The 17,159-nt window shown below is 38.8% G+C and overlaps 1 protein-coding gene across 1 annotated transcript in view; it reads left to right on the forward strand.

Annotated features, from left to right (window-relative positions):
* The window catches only part of scfd2 (sec1 family domain containing 2), a 148,349-nt gene that overhangs the window by 122,862 nt on the left and 8,328 nt on the right, over positions 1 to 17,159 (forward strand). The window contains exons 6-7 of the mRNA XM_047374573.1: positions 7,423 to 7,568; positions 13,113 to 13,247. Of these exons, the coding sequence (XP_047230529.1) occupies positions 7,423 to 7,568; positions 13,113 to 13,247 (281 nt within the window). The remainder of the gene's footprint in view (positions 1 to 7,422; positions 7,569 to 13,112; positions 13,248 to 17,159) is intronic.

The raw sequence follows: 17,159 nt of genomic DNA on the forward strand, positions 1-17,159 counted from the left end.
CAAACCAAAATAACAATGAGCAACCTACTGTTGATAGGTGTTGTAAAACGTACAAAAAGAGGCATGATTTGGACAATCCCATAAAAAGTGTCTCTTTTGCATGTTTGAAACTGTGAAGGGCCGACTTGATTTAGAAGAGCTAGAAGGCCGCATAAAACATGATAAAAACATGACTTTGTTTTGTTCTTTTTTTGAGTTGATTGTTTGCTTGAATCTAAACCATTCATGGCTGGTCAACCCTCATACTGAGCCTAGGTTTTCCGGAGTGATTCCTCTCCACTGTTGCCACATGTTTGCTCAGGATGAAGGATTGTAGCAAAGTCAGTCACTTGTTGTAGTTGCTTCGCCTTCTTTATATTGATAACTATTTACCAACTGGCATTTGACTTACTGTATTATAACTGTAACTGGTTATGAAGTAGATATGTTCTCTCACATCTATGAAAGATGTGTTTACTGTTTGATGTGCACCCATTTTCTTTAGTGTGTGTTAGGATGTAATTTGTAAAATTCACAGCATTTAACTGTGTCAGGATGGGGTGCATTATATTTGACATGAGTGACTGTCATGACAAATGTAACATGTGTATCCAGTTCTTTTTGTGCTCCCCCACCTTCCCCCATACTAGTTGATCCGGAGATGAAGGAGATGCTATATACACAGTCTCAGAGTGTTCCAAAGTAGTCAAATAATCATTAGCTGAATTGTTTTAGAAAGTAAGGTCAGGTCACCATCAGTTGGAACCGCTCCGAGCCTTTGTCATGTTAACATGGTTAAATCTTCTCAAACAAAATGTCTCCATAGCGCAGCCTGAGATTTACAACATGTGAGATCGCTTGTGTTGATTTCATTGAACTGGTGTGTATGTGTAGTATATCTGGCACCTCAGACTTGCAACATTAATAGGGTGGGCAGCACTTCTTAACTGGTGATGTGTCTCGCTGTGTCAAACGAATACATGCAAAAGAGAATACTGGAGTGTATCTGTATCTTCCTACACCATTGAAATGCAGAGCCACATGTGGCTCTTTATTAAGCTGGAACTATTACTAAGCCATCTACATATAAACAATGTTTTTTTTAAGTGGGCTACCCATTTTTCTTATTTTGTTTTTCATAAATATGGAAAGGATATGGCTGGCCTCATTCTACAAGAGAATGTTTTCTTTTTTCATGTAAGATTTTGATGTTTGTCTTTTTATCTAAATCTAAAAATAGAAATATAATTTATTTTAGCTCCACAATTTCACAATAAAACAACTCTTCATATAGTTTATATGCATAAAGCTTTACAAGGTTGTTTTTTTTCACCTTTCAAGTAGCTTTTTTGGCTCTAGATAAGTTTTATTTTTATGAAACAAGAAATGGCTTCTTGAATTAGAAATGTTGTTCACCCTTTGCAAAAGAGGGATGGGGGATATTAGAGCTTTATATTGTTTGTTCCTAAGAGACAAGGTGCAGGGCCACTGACATGAACCTATCCATAAAGGAAGCTATCCATCCACATTACTATAATTGGTGGTTGTTAGAAGGCTTTTGTTATGTGTAATCTACATATTGTTCATTCTGATGACATCAGACCTGACCAACATGGCTGAAAGTTGATCACCTTAAACTGACTAATGTTTCAATCTGTAAATCACATTACTATATTTTTTTTTACCATCATCTTTGATTGTGTTACTTGTTTCTCCACTGTTTCGTCTTTTCTTTGTAACCCTTTTTTCAGTTCTGTTTATTAGTGACACATTCCTCCGTGCTCCTCTGGTTGGCTCCTTCCACCTTCGAGGCATCACAGGTTACCCTTACACCTCACGGAGTAACTATTGCTCACCTCCAGCTCTGTGAGAACCAGTTAGGAAAACCCTCAATCAGACATTCCTCCCTGCACTCTTATGTCGGGCTTTGTGGCAACAACATGCTAAATGTCTTTTTTTCTAATCTTTTGGTCTCTTAGCAGCACGGTGAAATATTGAGTCAGACTGTAAACATTTGGAACTGTTGCTTCTGGAAGTAAATGCGTAGATGAAAATAGAAGTTGCACTCAGGCATATGAAGAGCTGTTTAAATGACTGCACATTTCCCAGCATGTGCCTCGTCTCACAAAAGCTTTAATCATGTAAAGAGGAGGGATTATACTAGAACAGAGTCAGGCGGCTTTTCAGTAAGCACTTATTATTTACCTAAATAGAACAAACCGCAACTCTGAATGGGAGACATCAGATTGCAAAGCAGCGCCAGTAAGTGAAACACCAAGGCGACGCCACGTGACGCAGGTTTAGACGCAGGTGTTCAGCTTCACGGCCAAGTAAGATGTTCGCAGGTTAGCACCAGGTGCTGCTCCTCCTCAGGAGCCGCAATGGCACAATCAACATCCAAAACCACAGACTGTGTCGGGGGAGCCTGCATCCACCAGCCCAGCTCAGCCCCACACCCACTCAGGGACCTGCACTGTATGCTTTGGCAACAAGTCATCCAGTTAGCTGCTGCAAACACGCAACAGCACTCTAACAGACCTACCTTGCTTCTTCTGCTAAGCCTTGATTTCTCAGGAACTTACATTGCAGAGCACTCCTATTTAAACACACCATCAGCAGCCCATTTTAGTAAATTTTGCTTTAACATAAGATTATTCATTTTCCTTATATTAACTATTTTCAGCTTTAGTTTGTTTTCTTGGTTACTTTTTATGTGTTTCTCCTCTGCAGGTCTTAGGTAAGATAAGACCCACATCTGAGTAAATCATCACTCTAAGCCCTGCTGTAATTCCCAAATGTTTACATCTTAGCCAGGCCAAGACAAGACAGCAAGCCTGACATTTCAGGTTCCTGAAGATAGTCACTTAAAATCAAATGCACTTAGCGATTAATGTGATGTGGCCTGTAAAAACAGGCAAAATAACTTAGACTCCAGACCAGAAAAAGTCAAGCTACTCAGTCTGCAATAACAAACTCTGGGGACAATGGCATATTCACCATATATTGTTAGGTCAAACTAAATAAGGAACAGTATATAACAGTCTATAATAAACTCCAGTGATCATGAAAGGATATTTCCATCGCATGTTCTCATCTTCAGACTTTAGGTATTACTTATCTACAGTATCTGTGTCTGGCATTTATTCAGATGGAAGGTCTACTTCACAATGGGACCTCCTTTGTAGTTATTTAATTTTAAAATAAGACTTTCTGGGGCTTGATGGTACATCTGTGATTGCAGAAATCATCCCTGGTCCAATCAAGGGTTGGAAAGTGCCTGGCAGGCTGAAATGCTCTTTAATGTCTTGTAGAACATTATCAAGTGTATTCATTATTTTAGAATTCACAATGCCTTGCAAAAGAAATATTTTAGCTTTTTAATATTTGATCATATTATAAACACAAACTTTGAGGTGTTTTATTGGAGTTTTATATAGTAGACCAAAACAAAGTGCACAATTGTAAACTAGAATAAAAACGCTACGGCTTTCTTTTTTTTTACTCTTCTGGTCTTTGCTTTGTCTAGGTCATTTTAACACACACATATGCTTTGATCTAAACCATTCTATTGTTGCTCTGGCTGTATGTTTAGGGTCCTTGAGCTGCTGGAAAGTGAACCTCCACCCCAATCTAAAGTCTTTCACAGATTTTCTTCCTGGAATGTTCTGTATTCAGCTCCATCAGCTCTCACCAGCTTCCCTCTCCCTGCTGAAAGAAAGCATGCTCACAGCATGGTTCTGCCATTACCATATTTCACTGACAGGATGTTGTGTTCAGAGTTGTTCGTAGTGTCAGTGTAGTACCACACACATTTTGAATGTAAGTCATAATTTTGGTCTCACCTGAGCAGAGCACCTTTAATTTAAAGCTCACATGTTTCAGACTGTTTTTATTTAAAAGAGAACCATGTATTATTTTATGTCTGTTTCTCGATTGTGTGTTACTTTGAGTTGCTGCGTCACATATAGTACAATTCCTGTAAAAGTTTATGGTTGTGATGTAACAAAATGGGCGAATAGTTCATGTTCGTTGGGTTTTAATACTTTTGCACTGCTCTGTAGTTTCTGGTTGGCTGGGTTAGCTTTGAGTTCCGTCTGTTGTATGCTGTTTTTTTCATTAACAAAGTGTCTGATGCTTTATTGCAAAGCTGTGGGATAGTGGATGAATCCAGTGAGTTTTGACATGAACCTGAAGCTTTGCTCTTTATATGTGCCCTTATCGTTTCAGCTCAGTGGTTTGGTGTCCACCACCCAGCTTCACTGTTTTGATCTACTCTGATGGTTCTCATTTTCTTTTCTTTTTTTTTTTTTAAACCACATGCAGCTGTTTTCATCCCCCAAAAAGCAAAACCTTATCATGCTGAAGTAGAAGCCAAAGCTTTGCATTCCAACTTTGCGTGAGTAGATTTGGCAGAAAGTGGCTGGTTTCATTCCCAGTTATTCTGTTTGCAGATTTTCATTTCATCTTTGTTGTCTGCACTGTCACTGTCAAAAAAAAAGGCATGTAGGTTCAACTTTCAGAAGAAAGGCTCAAAATAACCAGCCTGCTGATCCACTAGGCTCACACAGTTGGCAGCTCGCTGGTGTTGTTTTAATACAGGGTGTTTACACAGTCTGGAAAAGTATGGAATTCCATACAAGTATGGAAAAAGAAAAATGAGTATGGAAAATATTTGTATTTCCAGATGTTATTCTCCATCCCAGGGTGCAGCTACCTTTTCAAATCATAGAGTCACTTTTGCACCAGCTGCTATACAATATAATTGGTCTAGAGCTGCAAAAAAGATAGATTTTATAAATATTGACTAAATGAAATGTTTTATTTTGAAAGCTAAGGAAATTAAAATGTTTTTCTTTTTTCACATTTTAGAACAAAATAAGTCATCTAACTATACAAAAGGGGGAAAAAACTCTTTATTTTGCAGCATAGGGCCAGTTGATTAAGCCCTTTCCATAAATATGGAAATGAAGAAAGACAGGTATAAAGCACTTGCATTCTGCTAAAACTGCTAAAACCACTCTTTTTTCTATTTCCATAAACCATTTCTTATTTGGTTTTGTAAGAGCCACAAAGGAGGAGCCATAGGGCCAAATGTGGCTCTATAGCTGCTGGTGCGGCCCCTGTCCTATCCCATTGTTTAAATGTTATATAAATCTCTCCACCCATTTCTTTCATCTGTTCCTCCATCCATCCATCTGATGTCTAAGTAAGAAGCAGAAAACAGCATGGAGAATATGTTTCTAGACTTTATTCCTTATCCTGTTGTCTAAATGTTACATCCATCTATGAGAAATTGTGACATGACACCGAAAATGTTGCCAGCTGACCAGGTCTTCAAATAAACTAAGATTTATTTTGAAATGTAAAGATAAGAAAAGGACCTATGAGTTGTACACTGTTGTGGCCACTATTGTTGTGGCAGTGCTTAGCAAATTAGCATGAAAAGGGCAAAAAATGGGTAAATTTATTTTTTAAAGGAAAAATTTGCCATGTGCAGCACATACACCAATGGTGAGCTTACAATACAAAATAATCTTTCTTATTTTTACAGTTTTGTTTGTTAGTAGCTTATGCAATTTACATCTAACAGGACTTAACAAATAAGAGAAGGTGATTTTGTTAAAGGGTATAGACCAGGCATGGGCAAACTGCATTTGGAAAATAATTTGAACAAGAAGCTTTGCATATCCATGCTTTACTATGTATTAGAGGACAAAACCTTTTTTATGTTATGGCTTTCATTTATATTAGTTCACACAAAAACCACATTCATCCGCTCCCGGGCCGGCCCCTCTGTCAAATTTTAGAACCCATTGTGGCCCACGAGTCAAATAGTTTGCCAACTCCTGGTATAGACTCTGATTATTATTATATCTCTTAAGTTAATGCTTGGTTTCTGTTTCTTTTAAAGTTGGCTGCTGATTATTTCACTGAGTGTGCCAAACAATCCTCAGAGAAAGTAAGCAACACCCAAATTTCAGCTCATGACTTTGAGGAAGGAAGAACTTAGAGTTCCAGTCAGTGAAGATCAGTCAGAACATGCACAATAGTCTGCGCTTCTAAAAATGCCTTTTGCTCTTAAAAGTGCTTCAAAGTGCTCTGCAGAGCTATTGTCAGTCATCCATACACATGTTCTCCCACAAGTGGAGGCAGAGCTGCCTTGCATGGGGCTCAAGCTTTTTCAGGAGTAACTAGGTGTTCTGAGTCTTTCCACAGCAGATGGTCTCTGAATGTGGCATGCTGCATAAAACACAAAGGTTATGTGTCTCTGTCATAGCCACTGTGATGTTTTGCAGTGCTTGTGGAGTCATCGGTGTTCCTGGTGTTCTTGGTAGTTTTGTACAGGTCTGGTGTGCAGCTGGATGTTTTATACTATAATTGACCTCCTCATGAATAATAACAATACAGCGTTATTTTAGATGGAAAGGTCCAGTTGAGGTACAGTATCTTTTTATAGAAAGTCCTGGTCAAAATGGCAGCATAACCATAAATCAAAAGAAGAACAAGACAGAAAAAAACATTTAGAGAAATTAAATTAAAATGAAATGTAAGTAGATGTTATATAGTTTAAATCCAGCTCAATTAATAATGAAAAAACATTAAATAAATCGATTACACATTTTTTCAGAGCAGTTTCAAGAAGAGCCTCCAAAATACTATATGTATCTGATTAAAGTCTTAAATATATTCCAAAGTTGTGGGACAAAAAAAGGCAGTTTTAAAAAATTTGCTTTTCACTTTGGAAACATTTAACCATATTTTAAAATTAGCCCTGGTGTCTTGTATACTAGAATCAGCAAAGGGATTGGAATATGCTTTTGCAATAAATAACATGTGCAATTTTCTGTAGAAATCCTTCCTAAAGATTCACACAAGGTGTAATGGTGAGTCTGAGGTCCGGCATTGGTTACGTTGGAAAATTATCATCACAGGATGTGTTTATTTAATTTAGCTGTCGTTTTCTTTTACTGTTTTTCCTTGAGCCTCCCACTGCTTTCTGTTGCTCCATCTTCTCTCTCATCACCTGCACTGTCATTTCAGGCTGATTTCAGTCTTCTCTTCTCCACCCACTTCTTTAAAAAGATTGGAACATTACCTTTTGATCAGATAGCAGTTAAAATAAAGGAGACCTTGTCCTCAAACTTGCTTATATTTACCTTGGTAATTGCTTTCAGTGCATACTCAGCTAAGCCCACAAAAAGCAATATGCCACATAAAATGGCTTTTTGTTTTTACAAACCCAGATGTTTTATTGAAAGTTTTTTTCTTTTCTCTAGCCACTTTTAAAGCAGCATGAGGTGAGTTTTATTCACGTGAACTTGGGATACAAACTATTACTGCAATGGTACCCACAGATCCTGACAATGTTATAATTTTATCTTTAAAGTCTTAAAAGAAAGGACTCATTTGGGTTAAACTCTGGTGTCTTACTTTGTGTCTCAGGCTGTGCAACCCCAGAGGAACTGAGTACTGAAAGTGTCCATTCTGCTGTGGAGAAGATGTTTGAGACCCTCCGAGGTTTGAGACACATGAGAAACCACCTCAAGCAGCTGCGCTCTGTCTATTCTGCAAGCAATGGAGTCCACCAGGTCAGACACACGTTTTTATGTCACATTTTATTATTCTAGGTAAACACAACACCCTTTGCTTTATTTAGTACAAGTGTTTGCATCAAGGGCAATGAAAATCTTCCCAAAAGGCCAAAAATATTATTGGCATGCAGAATTTGCACATATGCACTTTAAAATATGATATCCTACCAAGTTTTGCATCCAAACAGTCCTTTCAGATTGCTATATTGCAAACATTGATATTACGACAATGATCAGGGGTAAAGCGCTCAACCCATATATGGAGGACTTAGTCATTGACACAGGCTGTTGCGGGTTCGGGTCCTGGTCCATTGACGTTTAGTGCATGTCCACCCCCTCTGTCCTATTTCCTGTTAACTTACTTTAACAAAATGTGAAAAATAAAGGCCACTAGTTCATGAAAAAAAAGATTTATCTACAGAGCACAAATGTGCCTCCAAATGTTCAGATGTCAAGAAATGTAATTAAAGGGTTATGAAAATGGACAACGTTCTATGTCTAAAGAGACACTAAGAGGAAGGCAGTCTGAGATTTTTGTATTAGTTTATTTTTTGCAAACATATAGAACTGAAACAGAAAGATAACAATTGGATTCTCTTCTAACTTGACTTATACTATATCCAGTCACCATGAAAAGAGAGTACAACCATTTCTCTAATTAACAAAGATTGAATTACAGAACGGCACTACTCAATGTCAATCTTACTACATCTGGAAGACAAAGAAAAGCACGATACCTATTTCACATTATATGTCAGCATCTTATTGACGCAAATGAGCAGCAGTCCTTCTGTTAGGGCAGATCTGTTCACTCGTCTTTCAGTGGAATTAAGGAAATGACTTACTGTGAAAGGAGAAGAGCTTGAAATCTGCCAGCTACTGCCTGTTCTCGAGAAACATCAGAAATCCATCAGCTTCTCCCAGCTGGAGTCCACTAAGGTGGATATTCGTTGAACCAGATGACTGTCAATGTTCAGCTTTTTGTTAGTGTACAAAGGTCCCATTTTCCTGGAATCCCAGATTAAAGGTTTATTAGGGGCCAGATGGAGACAAGTTGTTCTGTGTCACCAGAGTGCTTTTTTATCATAGGAACATGTCACCTGAAAGGAGGCAAGGTACTCTCCAGTGTCATGATCTGTATCATATGTTCTGTATTTGTCTCAATGAATCCTGTCTAAAAAGCCATTAATAAGGAGACACTTTCACATTGTCATTTTTTTTCCTCTAAGTTATATAAATCATTCATTTTGTTGTTAAGGACAACTCATCAGACAGAGCAGAAATACAGCAAATATATTTGTTTTAACTTTAGCTTAATTTCTATTTCACTCATGACTAGGTCGGGCCGATATAATTGTTTGGGTATAACCTTTTGTAAAATTCCACAGTATCAAGTTGTTTAAAAAATAGGAGATAAAATATATAACATGAGCTAGCTGCTTTTATTTAAAACAGAAATGCAACAATTATTCTAACTGCTGCTAAAATAGTATAACACACTATTAATTCTGTTAATCAAATATATTGATATTTACTGATGCGCTCATGTAACCAACAGGAAAAAAACAAAAGTTTAAACTCCAAAAGTATGGACGTGGCACTGGTGGTGCAGTGTATTTAAGACCTCAGAGTAAGCAGACATTAATGACGACATGGCAGTTGCTCTGTTGGCACTAATTATGCTCCTATTATTTGAGTCATAACTGTTCATGCCAGCAGAGAGCAGAAACTGAATGCTGTTCCAAGAAAGGTAGAACTCAAATTAGCTACAAATGGTCAGACCTGTGACAGAATGAACCTGAACCTATAAACAGAGCTCTCCAGAGAGAGGAGGCTTAATTTTCCTGCTATTGGCAAGTTTACCAAGAAAAGAAACGAGAGTTACATAAGAGAACCAAAACTTCATTCATCTGCCATATTATTATGGTCCATTGTTAAGTAGTTGGGGTCTTTATGGTACGCCCCTGTTTATCCAGAAAATCCCACAGATAAATTGAGATAAATCAGAGCGCCACCTAAAATATGTTGTTCCGTATTGCTTTGTTGATAGGTTTGTGAGCTGTGATGTGAACACGCTGACCTTTATTGAGTTGCTGAGCCCCTTATACAACAAACTAGCCCATAAACTCATGACTGTTTATTCAATCTGTAAAATGACACCATATGAATAAAATTTGGCACATTTTTGGGAAACAAATCAGAACAACGATACTGGTTATTTCTTTTGCTGGAGTCCTTCCAAAGACATTCCAGCCTGATATTTCTCTTTGTTTGTGTCAGTGTGTGACTATGTTGTTATGGAACATTATTTTTTTTTCCTCCACCTAGACGCCATTACCCCACCCACCCACTCCCTCTGTGGAGGAACTTGATACTCACATTTGATGCTATGTGTTCATACATGCATATCTGTGTTTGCAGAGCAAAATGTAGGTCGTTTTATTATGATGTGACTAATTCTAATGCTGCTTTTGTCCTGTGGGTGTTCGAGGCGTTGGTTTAATTGGACTGCTTTTGGCTTTGTGAAAACCAGATGAAAATGAAAAGATGCGGGACCACAGGTTTGATCTGTTAACAGCGGCACTGTTGTTTCGTATGCGCATGCAATGAGTCACTACTTTGTTTACTTCGAGGTTCGCTTCTGCGCGCTGACCCATGAGTGATGTTGGTAAAGGCATATGTTATTTTAGGAAAATCAGGTCACAGGATTTTTCAAGTCCTACTGTGGCTGCTTGTCACAGTGGGAGGCTGGTATCAACCTTATACAACTTCATATCTCTAGGTGTGTTTTTTAAGCTTGAATCAACAGTTTGGTAAATGTGCTCAGATCTGAGTGCTCACATCGTTTTTAGACAACATGATGAATGATAAAGTCCAGTCATTATTTCACTCAGATTTTGGCATAAAGCCCTGATGTGTCACCAGCCTTGGCCTCATCTAGAATAAGAATGTGTCCAGTGTTCCAGACCATCATGTTTATATAAAGACTTCTGCTATTTTGAGCCCTGCCAAGACTTATCTGGGTCTTTAATGTTCTCTGAGACAGCAAATTTCACTCATGAAATATAACCCTGCTTTGAATTCTTGATCCTTCAGCTTTAAGGGCTAGAAATGTTACATTTTGTCCTGGGTAGTTGGGCATAAAAGCTGAGTCTTTGTTACTGGGTTTTTTTCCCTTCAGCAGTAAGCTATTCAGAATATTTGAAACCATTTATGAAGCTTTATTTGAGGTTCCGCTTTTTAGCTTTGTCAAGGGCATGTATTTATTTGAACTCTGCTTTTCTGAATGAGTGAAGACATAATTAGATTACATTGTTAAATCAAGGAGACTGAAAGCTACAGAAAAAACATGTAAAAGATGCTTTATGCACATTTTTAAGATTCACGTAATGGAATCAATATGTTTACGAAAAGGTTTTATTGTTGACTTTAACTGCTTGAGTTTAAGCAACAAACACATAATACATTTGACAATTCCAGAATGATCATAGTATCTCTCACAATAAAATAAAGCTTATAAAGTTTAGATTTTGGTAGTAATTGTTGATTCTTCAGCAGAATCATCCCCCACTCAAACTGGTTGAAGGCCTGATTTTAGCTATATTTAAAGAAATGTTCCCAGTTGCAGAGGTGTTTGCAAGACTATATTTCATAATTCCTCATATTTTCCTTATTTGTAACTTTTTTTTTCAGTTGTGTTCAGGCTTGTACTTTTATTTCTGAAAATAAAAAACAGAATAAGATTCTGTTCTCTTTTTGACCATAACTGTGTCACCAGAATACTTTATTAACAGATCTTGCAGTTGTGTAAAACATGGCAGCAGTAAACAAGGAGCAACTGAAAAACCTTTGCACACATAATCAGTGAGATTATGTGTGCATTATCAGTCCATATTTTATGTGTAAGGGTTGATATCCACTACAGTAGTGTAGCTATCAGAGAATTATTCTAAATGCATGGTTTAAAGATAATACATACTACACAACAATAGAGGAGTTTTTTATTTCATACTTCACATGAACTCAAGCGTATTACTCCTAGGAAGATGCCATAGCAGGGGTGTCCAAAGTTGGTCCTTGAGGGCCAGTTTCCTGCATGTTTTAGATGTTTCCCTGCTTTAACACACCTGATTCAGGTGGCTGCTGTTTAGCAAAAGCCTGTTAACCAGCCATCAATGGAAATCAGGTGTGCTGAAGCAGGGAAACATTTAAAACATGCAGGACACTGACCCTTGAGGACCGACTTTGACCTTGAGGACCCTGTGTCATAGAAACCAAATACACATCAGAATTCTAACCAATCACACAATTTGCCAGACACCTCACAAAATAAAACAATCCTAGTTTCTGTCCAGAATGTGTCATAAACATGCAGGAGGAATGTTTGGAGAGGACAGTGATTTGTTTAGTAACACAATCTGTGGGTGTCAACAGATGTCTGTTCTTGAAGGGGACACATTAGAAGTGAAAACCTCTGTAACTGCTGTGATGGACTGGCGACCCGTCCAGGGTGTACCCCACCTCTCGCCCATAGACTGCTAGATAGACGCCAGCTTCCCCACGACCCACTATGGAAGAAGCGATAGAAAATGACTGACTGACCTTTATAACTGGAACTATTTAGTATCCTTATCGCTCAGCTTTGGGTCTTTGCTTCCCTTACTGCCATAACTGCAGTTGTTTTATAATCATGGGGCAAATGTGTTTGGAACAAAGACTGTTTTTAGTGGTTGAGGAGAATCCCTTCTTTTCACGTCTAATGAATCTTATCTACATTTTCTGCATAGTATGATCTTTGAGGAAAGGAAAGAGTGCTTACTCCATCCATTTCTGTATTGCCAAGAAGTGGCCACACGTATATTTGATATAGAAGAACCTCCCTGTTAGGAAACGGTCTGTTTTTTGTTTAAAAGAACTAGTCACGCTCTTCGGTTCCAGACAACACATCATTACCCATATATTGTTGCAGTCTACCTCCAGAGACTGTGATTGTCAGTGTTGAAATGTTACTTACCTGCTTTAAAAAGCTGTGGGGAGTTGAACTCTGAATGATTTGTGCTGGTAGTAGGTTCTGTGGCACTCAGGTATGATGAAATATTCCCTAAATTTGACAAATGCAGTAATATATTAGTATAGCTGGCTATAATGAAAATAAAACAATCCTAGTTTCTATTTTGCTTCTTTCGCAGTAATGATTCTAAACTTGATTTATCCGCTTCGTCACCCACTCATGACTGGTCAACATGCTGTTTTTAGCCACATTTAATGGATTGTTCTGTCTTGGCTGCAGAGGTGTTTAAGCTCCTCTTCCTGAAGTGACTCATAGGGCTATTTGGCTGAGATGAACGGTTTATAACACTGTTGGGAGATATTTTACACAAAATTGTGAAGGGTAAGAGGAGGACACAGTAAAGAGATAAAAGGAAGACTTCATATTAACTATAGGCAGAGAGAGTTGATTTTAACATTGACTACTGAAAGTGTTGTCACCACAGTGGTTTTTATCTATAAGAATCCTCCCCATGTTTGAATTTTTCCCAGGCCACATACCGTCCGTTCCTGCGACAGATCCTGGAGGAAGTCTTCCACCCTGACCGAGCCGAATGCCCCGACATCGAACACATGTCCGGAGGCCTCACAGACCTTCTGAAGACTGGATTCAGCATGTTCGTGAAGGTTAGACATTGTCATTTTAAGGTGTGATTCCACTGAAGAAACCTTCTCAGGAACATTTCTGGTGTAGTTTTTCCTCCCATCTGCTTTTCCACTGCACAAACCACGGCCAAGTCAGAAAAACATGGGTAGAAATCTACCCCTAAAAGGCTGGGGCATAAATAATTCTCCTTGGTTAAATAATATGCTTTTTGTTTCAGTCATCCCTCCATTCATCCTCCTCCACAGTTCATGTTTCTGTTCATTATCAGTTCAACACAAGTTTTGTATTTTTGTTTGCATACACAACATTTAAACTCCACTATTCTGGTGGGTGGAGATCTGTGTCCCCAGATTGCAGCCGCACTCCTGCAGGAATACGACTGGCCCTGCTTTGGGTGACGTAATCTACATAAACAGCCCGGCCCTTAGACCCCACGATGGAAACATACACAGAAAACAGCCTAGTTATATAAAGGTTTGGGGAAGTTAAGTTAGGGAGAACAAAACCTTCAGCAACCTAGAGCCCAAAACACACCTTATGCACCTGCTATAGACTGAAAAAGGGCTTTCCTTTACTATAGGAACATGGCTGGTGTTGAGTTTATTCATGCAGTATACCAAACAAGTCCAGGATTAAGTTTGTCCCACTGTATTATTAAAAACGTGACATGTTCTATATTAACTGGATTTATAAATACATTAAGAAGAAAGGAGAAAAGCTCCATACATGGACTATATAAAGCCTGGAATTTTCACCAAGATCACACTTTACATTACCAACAGCCAACTGTCTCCACACGGAGTCCCCAGCTGCTCCTTTTCAAAATGCTACAGTAGATGGGCCTCCCCACTGAGAAAAAGACCCACTTCGTTTGGCTTATAATCCAAATCAGTAATATGACTAAAGGCTTTTTTATGTAAACCCCACATTTACCTCCAAATACGGACAGGTGATCGCATCAGCGTTCTTCTTAGAAAGGGTTTTCTGCTCCATATTTAGGGCCTTGCAAAAGTATCAATGCCTACTGAAATGTTTACCATTTTTTGATCGTTACAAGCAAAAAACCACTGTGTATTTTGGGATTTAATGCTACAGACCAACACAAAGTAGCACAAAAGTTTGAAGCAAACATGTGGAAGGAGATGCTTTGTTCAGACATGACAAAAATGTAACTGTTTAACCTGCATGCATCACAGTGGAGCATAGTGGTGGCAGCATCATACTGTGGGATACTTTTCTTCGTCAGGAATAGGGATGCTGATGAAAGATGAATGGAGCTAAGTGCAGGGCTATCGTGGAAGAAAGACTTAAGACTGGGGCGGATGGTCAACCTTCCAGCAGGACAATGACAAAGTATTGACTCCACTGCATTTTTCAGATCTTTATATGTACAACATTTGAACACCATGTACAGTTGCATCGCAATAAATTAGAATATTATTGAATATTCAGTAATTAACTAAATGAAACACATCATATAGATTACCTACTCACAGACTGAGGTTTTCAAGCCTTTATTTCTGTTAATTATGATGGTTTTCTGCTTACAGCGAAGGAAAACAATATTTAGGATTTGAAAATTATATAGATGATATAAGATTAGAATATTGTATTTGTAATGAGAGCAATTTGAAAAGACCTTCAAGGTCATAAATCTAATAACAATAATAACAATAAATAAATAAATAAAACACCTCAGTTTAACAATTACACTTATGAACACAGGAACCATGGCCTTGTTCCTCATTTATTAAGAAACTAGGCCTGAAAAGTGACAACTCAGCGCAACTAAAGCTATAAACCTGAACTTGAGGCATGCGCCCTCTTATTGCAATAAAACACCACTATAAAATCTCTATTTTTAACCAAAGCTCCCGCTGTGAACACAGTTTATGTCGTTGAAGACTGGACCCTGCTGTCTGAGTTATAGCCTCTGAAGGCCTATGCAGTGCTGCTTCAGAGAGCCGTCTCAAACTGTCTGTGACCACAATTGTTTGTGTGTCTGGTGTGTCGTGTTTAGTCTTAGTTGAAACAGAGTCCCACTTGTCCAAGAGACTGGATCCAGCTGCTTCAGTTCAACTCCACCATTGTATGTTTGTATAACTGACTTCAACAAAGGTCAGATGGCTTCCAATGCACTGTTTGGACACCAGCATTATTGATGTATCCAGAAAACGGACTAGAAGGGTTTAGGTCTTAGACATCAGCAGATGAGGGCTTATTTTAAGCATGAACTTAAAACCCTGCCAGGAAAAGTTACATCAGCTGTAATCCAAAAGATAACAGCAGTTTACAAACATGGGGTTCTACTCTAAAGGAAGAAAAAATCTGTAGCATGTGAGTTAAAAATACCCGAACATGACTCCTGATGATGTTTGGATATACACTCACCGGCCACTTTATTAGGTACACCTTGCTAGTACCGGATTGGACCCCCTTTTTCCTTCAGGACTGCCTTAATCCTTCATGGCATAGATTCAACAAGGTACTGGAAACATTCCTCAGAGAGTTTGGTCCATATTGACATGATAGCATCACACAGATGCTGCAGATTTGTCGGCTGCACGTCCATGATGTGAATCTCCCGTTCCACCACATCCCAAAGATGCTCTATTGGATTGAGATCTGGTGACTGTGAAGGCCATTTGACTACAGTGAACTCATTGTCACGTTCAAGAAACCAGTCTGAGATGATTGGTGCTTTATGACATGGCACGTTATCCTGCTGGAAGTAACCATCAGAAGATGGGTACACTGTGGTCATAAAGGGATGGACATGGTCAGCAACAATACTCAGGTAGGCTGTGACACGATGCTCAATTGGTACTAAGGAGCCCAAAGTGTTCCAAGAAAATATCCCCCACACCATTACACCACCACCAGCCTGAACCGTTGATACAAGGCAGGATGGATCCATGCATTCATGTTGTTGACGCCAAATTCTGACCCTACCAACCCGAATGTTGCAGCAGAAATTGAGACTCATCAGACCAGTTTTTCCAATCTTCTATTGTTCAATTTTGGTGAGCCTGTGCGAATTGTAGCCTCAGTTTCCTGTTCCTAGCTCACAGGAGTGGCACCCGGTGTGGTCATCTACTGCTGTAGCCCATCTGCCTCAAGGTTCGACGCAGAAATTTTCTAATTTCCCCTCGGGGATCAATAAAGTATCTTTGAATTGAATTGTTCAGAGATGCTCTTCTGCATGCCTCGATTGTAACGAATGGTTATTTGAGTTACTGTTGCCTTTCTATCAGCTCAAACCAGTCTGGCCATTCTCCTCTGACCTCTGGCATCAACTAGGCATTTGTGCCCACAGAACTGGATATTTTCTCTTTTTTCTGACCATTCTTCGTAAGCCCTAGAGATTGTAGTGCGTGAAAATCCCGGTAGATCAGCAGTTTCTGAAATACTCAGACCAGCCCGTCCGGCACCAACAACCATGCCATGTTCACATAAATCACCTTTCTTCCCCATTCTGATGCTCGGTTTGAACTGCAACAGATCGTCTTGACCATGTTTACATTGAGTTGCTGCCATGTGATTGACTGATTAGAAATTTGCGTTAACGAGCAGTTGGACAGGTGTACCTAATAAAGTGGCTGATGAGTGTATCTTGAAGTCAAGATTCCCAATTTGATGTGGGCCTGGACTTTGACTGAGCTATTCTGACACAATAAGATGCTTGACCTATCTTCTTCCTATCAACTCTGACCAGCCTTTCTGTCCCTACTGTCAAAAAGTCTCCCCACAGCATGATGGGGCCAGTACTGAATTTTTAGTTGTAATGTGTCAGAATGTAAAAACTTCAAGAGCTCTGCCTATTATTGCAAGGCACTATATGTCTGTATGTAAGGTAAATTTACTAGAGGACTTGTAGGTTAAACAAGTTTAAAAGAAATTGCCTAAATTTGATCCATAATAATGGAAAAACA

This window comes from Girardinichthys multiradiatus, chromosome 9 (assembly GCF_021462225.1).
Source record: "Girardinichthys multiradiatus isolate DD_20200921_A chromosome 9, DD_fGirMul_XY1, whole genome shotgun sequence".
NCBI lineage: Eukaryota > Metazoa > Chordata > Actinopteri > Cyprinodontiformes > Goodeidae > Girardinichthys > Girardinichthys multiradiatus.